General features: G+C 52.2%; 1 protein-coding gene across 16 annotated transcripts in view; it reads right to left on the bottom strand.

Annotated features, from left to right (window-relative positions):
- Nucleotides 1-12,847, bottom strand: part of ARNT2 (aryl hydrocarbon receptor nuclear translocator 2) — a 185,419-nt gene that overhangs the window by 14,858 nt on the left and 157,714 nt on the right. For 13 of the 16 annotated variants that reach the window (XM_064366132.1, XM_021674386.2, XM_021674380.2 and 10 more), the window contains exons 13-17: nt 12,690-12,762; nt 11,749-11,872; nt 7,693-7,792; nt 4,215-4,353; nt 3,370-3,535 (exon numbers count right to left, since the gene is read on the bottom strand). In XM_064366132.1, the coding sequence (XP_064222202.1) occupies nt 3,370-3,535; nt 4,215-4,353; nt 7,693-7,792; nt 11,749-11,872; nt 12,690-12,762 (602 nt within the window). The remainder of the gene's footprint in view (nt 1-3,369; nt 3,536-4,214; nt 4,354-7,692; nt 7,793-11,748; nt 11,873-12,689; nt 12,763-12,847) is intronic. The other 3 variants (XM_021674379.2, XM_021674388.2, XM_021674391.2) reach the window with 1 other exon arrangement.

The raw sequence follows: 12,847 nt of genomic DNA, 5'->3' as shown, positions 1-12,847 counted from the left end.
GTTGAAGCACTGTTCAAAAGTGACATGCTACGTCTGTCACAGCTCGATGTCTGCCCCTGGGCCGCCACTGGGTGAGGTCTGGCAAGTCTGTTCAGCAGGCGTTCCAAACTCCCTGCCTGCTCCAGCCAGCCAGAAGCCGGGGGCGGGGATCCACTGAGCTACCTGTCTGGACTCTCGGCTCTGGCCACGGATAATGAACTGAGGTCAGGTACTGTGGGGTGCTGACATGCCTGGGAACCCATGAGTGTCACATCAACAGGCCCCAGGGCTGCACAGAGGCCACAGGGAAGCCACTCAGACGTGCCCTGCTGGGCTAGGGTATGCGTCCATTGCCAATGTAAACACTGCCTGTTTTTTAAGCCTGTTTTGTGTTTAACAATTAATGAAACTGACCATGGATGGAGCAGACTGCTGAGTTCCTTCTCCACTCACCGATTCTTACCTGCTCTGTTCCCTGCGCCCTTTCCCACTGTGCCCTCAGGAGGACCCAGCCTCACTAACAAACAACCCTCGGGTCCTCTTCCTGGTGTCCACTCATTTTACAGCCCCCCTACACCTCTGATGTGAACCCCAACGCCTTATCCTGGGTCCCCTCTGCCTGTACTGAGAGCTTTCCTCCAGCAGCGTCCTCATCACAGAGGATGACAGCAACCCCTTGCCTTGAGGTCTCCTTCTCCATCCCAAGACCGAGCCCCGCTTCCTGCTCTCCTCCTCAGCTTCCTCCCCACTCCATCACCTGCTCACTCCACCATGGCCTGGCTTTCAACACGCTCCACCTGCATCCTATTCTACTCAAACAGCTACAGCCAAAGGTAACACGTGATGCACTGATGGCGGGGCCATAGGAAACTTCTCAGTCCTTCATTTCTCCATTTTATACTCTCTACCACGCCCTCATTGGAAGGGTTCCAGCCCCTTTCTCATGAATGTACATCAAGGGACATCAGCTGGGGCATCCAATGCCTGCTTAATTCTGAGATCCCCTGTGAATGGATTTGACAATGATGGTAAGCACAGAGTAGCAGATGGGAGCACAGTTTCAGATGTACTGCCCAGCTTTGAGTCTTGGCTCCATGGGCATGATTCTGTTAGTATCGGCCATAGTAAGTTAGCCTGGGTAACTTATAAAGATAGACTTATCGGCTATAGCAAGTTATCTGACCTCACTGTGCCTTACTTTATTTATCTGTGAGATGGGAATAATAATGGTATCTCCTTAGGGCTATGGTAAGCACTGAATGAATGCTACATGCTAGCACATAATAAGCAGCCAGTCAGGGCAGGCTGTACCATTACTACTGTTGTCACCTGAGTGTGAGGTAGTTCGAAGGCAAATGTAAAAATGGCAGCTGAACCTGGAGCCCCATCTGTGCTGAGCCTGTTCTTGGCCATCAGTGGTGCAGTGGCCTCAGCTCAGGGCTTGTCCTTCCTGTGTCCCATCTCCATTTATACTTCAGGGCCTGGCATTTGTTTAGTGGAGACTAGACGCGGAGCTAAAGGCACTGGATGGTTGGGGCAGGGAAGTGGCCTGCCCACCTGTCTTGTCACAGCCAGAGTGGGCCGCTCCAAGACCTTGCCAAGGTTGAGAGTTAGCTCTGCTCCGAAGCCTCTGCCGCCCCATCAGACAGAGCAAGTGTCCTGGCCCGCAGCCACAAGGGCCCCTACGCAGACCACGGCTGTCGCATCTGCAGACTGCCCTGCCCGCCTCCCTCTACCTGTCTGTCTCCCCTGCCTCAGTCTCTGGACTGTGCCCTTCTCTGGGTGAGAACCAGGTCTCCTGCCTTCTGTTTTCCAGTGCTGATTCGGGGCCTGGCACTGCAGGTTTTTTGAGATCAGTGCCAGGTGGTCCGTGGGCTTCTGGGAAGGACTAGGTACCCAGGGTGCCTTGAGTCTACGAGACCCACCTTCAGGAGGAGGCAAAGGGGTCTCTCCACACCCAGGTGAGGAACTGGATGTGGAGAAGGATCTCAGGTGACTGCAGGAAGGCGGATGCTGCCCTGGGAAACAGGATTCTGAGCTCAAGGTGGTAACTGTGCTGAGTGCCTGGCTGACTTGAAAGCAACGGCCGTGGGGCCTCTCCTTCCTGAAACAGGGTGCTGTGCTTCCAAATTTGGTTCCAGTGAATCACGTGGCAAGAATACTTAACAGGCAAACAGGAGAACACGCTGCAAGTAGATGGGACAGAGGCTGGAGGGACAAGCATGGCATCAGGAAGCACTGTGCCCCAAGACCTTGGGCTGAGTGGGGCGGACGTGCCGCTGTTAGCGGAGGAGGTGGGGGCGGTGGGCAGCAGATGACAACTTCCCATTATGCGCTAGGGGCTCTGCACGGCATTCTACTTCCTTTTTCTTTTTTGCTTTTTCAGACAGGGTCTCACTCTGTCACCCAGGCTGGAGTGCAGTGGTGTGATCATGGCTCACTGCAGCCTCAAACTCCTGGGCTCAAATGATCCTTCCACCTCAGCATCCTGAGTAGCTGGAACTACAGTCACGCACTGCCACACCTGCCTAATTATTATTCTTATTTGTAGAGACAGGATTTTGCCATGTTGCCCAGGCTAGTCTTGAACTCCTGGGCTCAAGTGATCCGCCACCTCGACCTTCCAAAGTGTTGGGATTACAGGCGTGAGCCACCGCGCCCAGCCTGCACGACATTTTTCATAAGGCTGACGGACAAGCAGCTTTAATGGAAGCTTTTAACTTGCCACGGGGAAATTCAGATGTGTGAGCCCAGCTTCTCGCTCACCTGAAGAATCAATTCTATAGAGAAAAGCTCCATGAGCCACACTGCTGGGTGTCACCCAGTGACCTCACTGTGAGAAAGCAGGCAGCAGCTCGGACTTCTTACCAGGACCGTGGGTCCCTTCTGAGCCTGTCCTGAGTGGAGTGGAGCCCCGGCCCTGGGAGACATGCTGAGGAGGTCTCTAAACACACCAGAGTGGGCAAGGCCTGGGATCCTGAGAAATGCACAGGACACAGCCATTCCTTAGCCCTCTATGGCCTGAGGCCCCGTTAACAAAGCTAAGATAGGTATTTTTAATATTTAAAAGAGAGAGAAAACTTTACAAGGTTATTTATGCAATTGCCAGGGGCCATAATGGGTTAAAATGTATTCAGATCACATCACACACAAGAACACAATCCCAGTGCCCTGAAAACGATAAAGTCAAATCACAGAGCCAAGGCCTGAGCCCCAGGTCTCTTAGGATCACCTTAGGCCTCCCCATAACCAGAGAGAGAGGAGGCGCTCGGAAACCTCCAGACCTTGTTCTGGACCCTGAGAGCTGAGGCTCAGACTCCTGACTTCAGGATGTTCAGAAAGCGTTTTTGCTGGCTTTCTCAGAACCTCTTCCCCTCGTTGCCCACCTACCGAACCCCGGAGTCCTGTTGGCAAGACTGGAGTAGGCGTTCCCGCTTGGCGAGGAGGTAGCTGGGCTGGAGAGGGGGCTGTAGGAAGAGGGGTCTGCCGGGTAGCTGTGGCTCGTTCCAATCCCAAAGGGAGACGACTGGGTCTTGCTGGACTGAGATGGGATTTGCTACAATCAGGACAAAGCAGAGAGGGAAAGCATCACCAGCAGACCCCCGCCCCCACCCATGCCCCAGGCTGGTCGCAGGGGCAGTGCCTGCTCTGGGTTGATAATGACTCCCCATGGCCCTCTTCTCTGGCTGGGCACAGGCCTGGGATCAGCCCCGTGTATGAGGCTCAGGAACTGTAGGATGTTTGGAGCAGTGGTTGAAGTCACTCCCAGGGCTACAAGGATCCGGGCCCTCTGGCATCTGGTTACCAAGGCCTTGGCATTATGAACACCCAGAACTCCCTCGGCCCAATCAACACCTACCCTCATAGTTACTACGAGGGGGTCGGGGGTGTCACAAGGATGGGTGTTTTCACGCCTTCCTGGCACAGGAGCAGCCAGAGGTCCAGAGTAGTGAGGGGCTCATTCTTGATGGGGGGGGCTCTACCTGCACTACCTTTTCCTGCCAGCTGCCCCAGGGCATGGCTGTAAAGGGAAAAGGCTGCTGACGCATGTGGTGTGGCTCTCGGAGTGCCCTGAGGGTGGCTGGCACTCCTGAGTACCCAGCTGCTGTTAAGGTGGTTGGTGCCAGCTAGGAGCCGACCGATCCCCAGAACCGCAATCCAAACAAGAAAGCATTTCCCAGAATGCTCTGCCTCTCTCGGCACCCAGGGGGAGAGGCCCTCACAGATGCCCATACCTGTCCCGGAAAGGGCGGACGACTCCCTGTCCACGCCACCTGACTCTGGTTTAGCTGCCGGGAGATTTGGGACATGTTCTGGCCCGTGGAAGAGGAGGACTGAATATCATTCACTCCAGGCACGTGAACCACGGAAGAGCTAGAAAAGAGGAAAATGCATTTATCCCAAGGAAGCATTTGGTTTGTGTGAGTCCACTTGCCCAGCCAGCCACATAATCCGCCCTGGGCCACCTTCCTGGCTCTCCATGCAGCATGCCACTGTGTCACTAGAGAAAATGACTAACACATGGTGAGCCTCAGAGCCCCTCGGCCGTCCTCCTCTCCCTGCAGGGCTTCCTCCGCCCTGCTGAGTAGTCCTGCCACGGCTGGTCCTTCCTCTCCTCGTCCTCCGGGGTCTCCCGCACACTCCTCAGCCCCTATCCTCTGCTCTCAACAGATGATTTGGTTCCCAGAAAGAGAGAAGCTTCTTGGAATAAAAATCAGTCTCGGTGTTCACTCACTCCTTTGTGCTCTGGTTAATTTGTTCCTTTGGGGCACTTAGGAGGCTTAAGGATTCAGGAAATAGGTTGCAGGCTGTGTTTTAAATGGAAAAGCTTCTCAATGAACACCTGCTGGACGGGGCCTAGTCCTGCTACCCAGAGTTTACCTCTCCCACCCTCAGTTCACCTTCGACTTAACTTAATGCATCTTTATTAGGCCCCTGCTGTGTGCCCTGCTCTCTGCATGCCTTTGCAGGCTCAATCTCTGACCCGGCTTAGCTCCTCGGCAGGCACTTCTTCCACAAGGTTTTCCAGGATATGGGGATTACACGAGAAGCTCATCAAAGACTAAAAGGCTGGGGGCAGGCTTTTACTGTGTGCCAGGTCCCTCCTCCTGCCTCCCTGGGACGAGCTCAGCATGCAGGGTAGTGCGCTGGGTGCCCATGAATCCGTCAAGTAGGGCAGAAGGGGGCTCATCACAGAACGCTTTTGGTCCAGGTGGATTTTCAGCTCCGTGTTAAAGGCAGGCAAGAGACTGGCTACAATTTTATTATTGTATTCTAATAAGTTTCCTATGCTGTCTGATCCCTTTTAAAATAGGGAGAAGCCAAGAATGTCAGAGACGTTCTCCTGCTGATCATTGTAAAACAGTTCAGCCGCTTATATAAAGGGGCCATCATTTCCATCTTTTTACAATCAATTCCTCATTTAACATAAGGGCTCCTTTCCCATTCTCCTCCCTGATGAAAGTATTGCTTCACGGGACACTTTCTGGTCACTTATGTCTAGTAGAGCCCTCTCCCACAGACCCCCAGCCCTCGATGTCCTCCCCAAAACACTGATGGATGAAGGCCACTGTAGCACTGACGGCCAATAGGAAAGGTGTCTTGGCTGAAAGGGATGGGCTTCTTGGGGCAAAGGGCCAGCCCTTATGTACAGCCTTCCCTGGGAGCCTCTGGGCTACAGCTGCCTGCCTTAGTACAGACAGGCAGGGGCCAAAACTGGCGGGACCAGAGGATGCACTTGGGGTGCCGGCGGCACCATTCTGCAAGTGGCCCAGGGCTCCCTACGGCTGTGCTGGGCCTCAGAGTCCTTCATCCCACAGCCTAGCACATCCCAAGCCAGCTCAGACCCTTCAGATTTGTAGGAAATTCTGCCCATTCCACAGTCTTTAGCCCTGACAGGCATTCTTTAATTCACTGAGTCACTTACTCATTCATTTTACAGACTAGTGCTCAGCAAGTGCCTCCCCTATGCCAGGCTCTGCACAGGTGCTCGGACGCTCCCTGGACTCCTTCCCCATGCTGCCAGCTGCCCCATCACTCATCACTGCCCTGTGCACCCTACAGTTTGGGTTCTATGACAACAGCCTCGCCCAGGCTCTGCGCCTCACGCTGGACTGTCCGCCCCAGCATGTCTGCAGCCTCACCCAGGCTCTGCATCTCGCACTGGACTGTCTGCCCCAGCATGTCTGCAGCCTCACTCTTCTCCCAAAGGTCGTCAGTGATGGTGTCCTCCTCTGCAGCATGGCCCCCACGGCTGCCGCAGTTGCATCCTCTGCTTCTCCCATTAGTGGGGCCTCCCCCAGCAACGCCTCTTCCCAGGCTTCACCAGCACACTCCTCAGGCCCCTGTGCCTCTGCCCTGGTCAGGAGGCAGAACCTGACTTTTGCTTTCAGACCTAACTGAAGAGTCATGCCACCCTGGACTGTCCCCTCGCCTTGGTACTGTCCCCTCCTTGCTACTGCTGCTGCACCCTCCCTGATCTCCTTTGTCTGGAGTGGAGGACAAGCAGCAAGTGTCACGAGGACCCCATGAACACGAGCACCCGGGCAGGGCTGGCACTGGGCGCAGCATGGACTGATGTCAATGCGTGCTGAGTAGCCGAGTAACTCAGCGGCCAAGAGAAGTCTGGAGGGCTTGAGTATTGCTCAGCAGAGCAGCGCCAGCTGCAGTGACGATGGTTTAGGGGCTGCTCACTGAGAGCTGCCATCTTGTCTGTTGTCCCCTGACCAGAGCCGCTGCCTGCAGCCAGAGCTCCCCAGAACCTCAAAGCAGTGTACAATTCAGTGAGACTCAGCTGCAGGCATGGCCAGAGTCATTGCTGTGTCTGCTAATCTGGGCCACGGCTGCTAAGCTACATGCCGCTTCTCCAGGAGGGTGGCCACAAAGCAGCGTGGAAGGGAGACCCGCATTCCTTGTGGCTAGGGCAGTCCCTTGGCAGGGCCCTCTCTCTGGGTGGAAAACCCCACCTGCCTTCCTGGTCTGGGCCAGCATCTGGAAGCTGTGCTTAGGCTCTGGCCAACCTCACCGGAGGAGCCCTGCCCTGCTGGGCATGGGGTCTGAGACGCTTCTCCTAGGGAATTTAGGGTGCTCGGTGGGCGCAGGTGAGTGCCCATACACCCTCCCTAAGAGCTGTCAACCTCTTCTCTGGCTGCTCTTCCCAGTGTATGCTCCTGGCTCCAGAAGTCAGTGGAGCCAGGCCTCACCTCCAGTGATGACACGAGGACTTCCTCAGTGACCTACCAGATGCCCTTGATGCTAAGAACCACGCCTTGGGAAGGCTGGACACCCTGCCTCGAGTGCCCTTTAGGATGAGGCCCAGGCACGATGGACTGAGCTGCCCACTCTTCCTCGGACTTGGCCGTGGCCTCTGGGTGGCAGATGGCAGGATACTTCCTGGTACCTTGTCAGCTGTACCCAGCCCCACCTCGCTTGGATCCCAGCTAGAGGCAACTGACTCCCCTCTCCCAATCACTGCTACAGAACACAGCGGCTGGTGCTGTTCACATCCAGGAAAGAGTAACTGACACCAGGAATCTATGGCAGCTCATGGAGGGCTCACAGAGCAGAAGCAGAGCCACCAGAATCCTCAGTCTCGCCCAGGACCTGAGCACCGGTAACCACCAACTCATGCTTACAGAGCTGTGTTCTGAGACCCAGGGCTTTCTTGGTGAGGGTGCGTCTTCCCACGCCACTGCTCCCCTCGCTGGCACATACCTGAAGGCCTTCCCGGAGTGTCCGGAGGGAAACGGGCTTCCCTGGGAGTAGATCTGCTGGGTCCCTGCTGTAGAGGCTGAGCTCATCATCTTCTTCTCCGCTAGGAAAAGCAGAGCAGGTGTTACATGCAAAGCCTCCCTGCTCTGTAGACCGCTGAGGCAGCTGCCCCGAGAACAGGTGCAGGGGTGGGCACGGGCACAGGAGGACAGGAGTCGGGGCAGTCCACCTGCACGCAGTCTCCTCGGCCTTGCCTCTCCTTCTGCCTCCTCATCTCCCCTGGAGCCTCCCTGGCATGAGGGCACTGGGCTCTTGTTCTTGACCCCTAGGCTAGGCCACAGGCTGCTTGAAGAGTGGGAAAGATGAAAAGAATTAACGAGGCCAGGGCGCGGTGGCTCACATCTGTAATCCCAGCACTTTGGGCAGCTGAGGCGAGCAGATCACTTGAGGTCAGGAGTTCAAAACCAGCCTGGCCAACGTGGTGAAACCTCATCTCCACTAAAAATACAAAAATTAGCCAGGCATGGTGGTGGGCATCTGTAGTCCCAACTAGTCGGGAGGCTGAAGCAGGAGAATCGCTCGAGCCCAGGAGGCGGAGGCTGCAGTGAGCCGAGATGACGCCACTGCACTCCAGCCTGGGCAACAGAGCAAGATTCTGCCTCAGAAAAAAAAAAATTAATGAGAGTTTGTGTTATTTTATCCAATCTTTCCAACCCTGGGGAGTAGGGATTCCAGGTCCTCTAGTTGTGGGTGAGGAAGCACAGGGTACCCGTGAAGAGGACGGGCTCTGAGCTCAGCTCTCTGGGTCTGCATCCCAGCTCCAAGGTAAGAGGTGCGACCTTGGACTGTTATTTACTCATCCCCTGCCTCAGTTGCCCAACAGAAAGAAGGTGAGAATAATCGTATCTTCCTCAGAGGGCTGTAGGGAGAATTCAGTGAGTTCAAACAATTAAAATTTGCTATTGTTTGTTACAGATGAGAAAAGTGAGGTGTGGCTTGTCCAAAGCCCCGAGCCGGTGAGAGAGGGCCCAGGACATGAATGCGAGCCCAGGGGTCTTCCTACCGCCCTGGAACTTGACTACCCCTGCCACCCTCACCCAGCAGGTGCCGCAGCAGGTGACGTCCAGGGCACAGCCCCAGACCCCCGTGTCTTGGCTTTCCACTAGGGTTTCTTTGAGAGACTGAGCTCCTCTAACACTGAAAACACTCAGCCCCTGGCCAGGAGGTGCAATAACGTATGATTTTCTGCCACCGCGGAATGGTGAGCAGAGTCGGCTCACCCACAGGGAGAGGCTGAAGAAACGGGCTCCAGACCCTGCTGGCTGTTTAGCTCTTACACGAGGAAGAACGTGCTTTGTGTGGTGGTTTGGAGTGGGAGCACGAATGGTCACAGTGTGCTAGGCAGCAGGCTCCGGTGTGACAGCTGTCCCTCCTTCAGTCAACAAAGGTGCCCAGGGCTCTCCGAAATGCCCTCTCAGTGCCCCAGAATCTTCAGATGTCTGCCCATTTCATCCCTACAGTCTCTAACATCTCGTATCTAAATAAAATAAGCCTCTTTGCCCACTGGACAGTTTGAACTTTTCTTTGGTGACACTGACGATCCTGCTTTCCTTCTTGGGTTTGCAGAGCGTCTCCGCCACCCCTCTTTCAGGTTTCGTCACTCATTCCAGCTTGTTTTCATTATCATATTTTGGCAGCATATTCTTCAGGAGCTACTGATTGGGAGTCAACATATTTTCATTCTTGACGTTCACTGACGATAAATCTTTATCTATTTATTTATACTATCTCCACTCCAAAATGAGTCTGGATCTCTGGTGAAGGAATCTTTGAATTTCTTGATTTGAGGTTTTAGACTCTAATTTTTATTTAATGTTTCTGTGTTTTGTATCTTCTAATAATTTTTATGTTAATTTTCAGTTGTATTAGTTTCATTTTTCATCCTCACTGCTTTTCCAACCTATCACTTCCATTCTTGTGTTCTATATTTTGATTCATTTCATAAACAAGTAAAATTTTACAAGTCGTTTTTTTGCAAGAAGAATGTGTAGACAGCGTATGTTTGTGAACATCTTTCTGTTGTCCTCCAAATAGGAAAGCAGCTTGGCTGGTGGAAAATTTCAGGGTCACATATTCTTCCAAATTCTCTATTTATTCCTGTGCTTCCATCCCGATCCCTACCACCTTCCCAAGACTTCTGGCATTTAATATCTTGGTGAAGGTTAGCAAATGACTTCCCTTTGTAAATAAGGCAATTTTTAAAATCTCAATGTTTGCAGGATTTTTCTTCCTTTCTTCAAATTTAAACAGGTAAATAAAACAGATTATGTCTAGGTGTGAGTTTCTTTGAAATTTTTGTCTGGTATTCATTGCGCTCTTTCACTTGAAAAACCCAAGTTTTTGTATTTTGGGAAAATTCACGTTTCTAATTCACTGACTTGGATTTCTGCAACACTAGCCTGCTTTGTGCTGACCCACTTTATTAAACACTACCTTCCCCACCTCAAATAACTCATTCTCAGACGTGCAGCATGGCCTGGAATCACCTAGAGAAGAGATACTGAAGATTCTCTGAACCTTCTCCTCTTTATCAGAAAAACTTGTTTCCAAAGAAGGACATTTGTTCTCATTCCTTCCTTTGGACCCTTTCTCCTCTTTTTTCTTCTTGTCTGTCTTTTTTTTTTTCTCTGTTTTGCTAGCTCTATGGAAAATGTCTATGTTTGGATTTCTCCGAGATGTTGTGGGTCTCTGGTCAAATATTTCAGGCTTATCTAGAGAAGAAAAAAACCTTTCTGATGTGCTGTTGTCTCCTCTTATTGGATGAAATGATATTTCTCTAGAAAAACTGAGGAAATACGGATGTAGGTGGATGGCACGTTTGGGTGGCCATGGGAGCCAAGAGCGGGGGGCTCCCCTGTTGTGCTGAGAGGTCATTTTTTTGTTGTGTGCTGACAACGGGACTTGGTGCTGCGTTGGGAATCGCTGCCCTCACAGGAGGCAGCTCCAGCTCCTGGAGGCTCTGACCTTCCACCAACATGCTGGCATCGGAGGGCCGAGGTGTGCTCCCTTCCCTCCTGCCACAGGCCTATCTGTCCTCGCCTCGGGGCTTCACTGTCTTCAGCTTGTTAGCCCCAGGTGGACACAACTGGGCTTCCCTCCAGCGACAGAGTTCCCCCTGCTTCCTCTTCACAAGCCAACTGGTTTCTCCCCTCCACGCATCCTGACTCCAGTGTATCTTGTCAAAATTCCTTGACCACACGAAAATAGAATCTTTCTTCTGATTTGGGAACCAACAAAGATATTTCCAAATTTTATATTTTGTTTATTTCGGTGGCAATCTGAGCGGGAGAGTGAGGCAGCTGGACATGCCAGCCCCATGTGACACCTTAAGTTAGAACCACACTGTCCCTCTAACAGCAGTACTGACATAGGTAGACAGCCTAATGACCAGCAGAGAGGATCAATCACATGAACTCTACGCAAGTGACAAAAAAGACATAGGTTGTCTAATAATCTGGAAATATGTTCATAATAAACTGTTGTGTGAAAAAAGTAAGCTCCTGTGAGCTCAATTTCATGTAAAAAAAGAATATATTGTGTAGAAAAAGATAGAAAGAACATACTTTAAAAAGTTAAAAACAGTTATATCCAGGTGGTGGGATAGAGGATCATTTTTGTTTTTCTTTTTTACTGTGTATTTTGATTTTAAAATGTGGTCCTCTGTGTGTTAGGGATTGAACTGCAACTTTTTACAGAGACAGGTCTTGGCTTGATAAAACTAAACAGCACAATGGAATAACAGAGCTCATTTGTTCCAACTGCTCACATTTTAACGATGAGCTGCCAGGCCCCAGGTTGGTTACCCTGGGTAATTGACACGTAAGAGGCAAGGCCAGCAGTAGAGAGAATTCATTCCAACTCATGTATTTTTATACCCTACCTGGGTTACTCAAAACTCACCTTCCGTGGCCCCCTCTTTCTAAGAGTGGCTGTCTGTAGATGGCCTGAAAGCAACTGTACATCTCACACTCTCAAAACCTGTGCCATTTGGAAACTTACATGCACTGATTCCTGCAAACATTTCAGCAAACCGAGGATCTCTTTCCTGGGAGAAGATTGCATCTGCCTTTTCCACGGACTTCCCGGCCTCATGAACACCGGATGGTAGGTTGGGGACGGGGACCTGTTTGCGCATTAAAACACAACAGCAACTCATGCGTAAGGCACAGAACGCGCGTCCCCAGCAGCCACCAGCCCTCCTTCATCAGAGCCCCCTCCCTCTGGAATCACTGGCATTTTGAGCTGGAACATTTTATCGGGTGGGAAGCTTTTCTATATGTGAAAGCCAAGAACAGCCAGAGGGTGGGGGGAACTGAAGGTCACAGCAAGGACAACAGAGCCACCCTGATTACTTTCTTAGAGAGAAAGAAATGAACAACAGTCAACTTACTCTAAATATCAGAAAAAGGGGACACGATGTTTCACTTAGGAAAGGGGACAAATGTCAACCCATGTGGATTCTGTCTGGCCAGCAACCAGAAGCAGTGAGAAGAGAAAGGAGGAGACGGGGGACGGAAAGGAGGCTGAGCTGGTGAAGAGGGAGGCTCAGAGCATGACAGGAAGAGGCGCACTGAGGAAGAAGGGGACACAGACAGAGATGGGGAAACAGCCAAGGGGATCAGAAGCTGCTCTTGTTGGCTTCTGAGCATGTCTGCACTAGAGTTCACGCACAGCCCTCAGAAATGTCCTTCAGCCCTTGGGTTGACTATGGCCCCTGGTTCTGCACCTGTCCTCACACATTCTTCATGGCTCGATTCTGTAGGGAGGAGGGACAGCAGCAGACCCCCAGGGCACCTGTAGGTCTGCTCTTTGCATTGTAGTGGGTAGATGGGGCAACAGCACCCTTTGGGCTGAGGGGCTCAAGCTCAGGGCTGAATTGAGTCCCCAGTCCATTGGGTTGGAGACAATTCCAACAGGGAAAGGGTTTTCCAGAAAGTCACCTGGGATAAGTCATATGATGACAATCCATCTCTCTGGTGCACTTCCAATTCTGCCTGCTGTTGCTGAAGCTGCCTGTGAAATAAGAAGACAACAAAGAGGGTCACGAAGAACAGAAGGGGTGGCAACAGGGCTAAGCCAGGACTTTTCCCACACCTCA

Source organism: Aotus nancymaae, unplaced genomic scaffold, assembly GCF_030222135.1.
Source record: "Aotus nancymaae isolate 86718 unplaced genomic scaffold, 86718_ANA_hifiasm-v0.15.2.pri h1tg000064l_0, whole genome shotgun sequence".
NCBI classification, from domain to species: domain Eukaryota; kingdom Metazoa; phylum Chordata; class Mammalia; order Primates; family Aotidae; genus Aotus; species Aotus nancymaae.
This window is presented reverse-complemented; position numbering and strand designations above follow the sequence as displayed.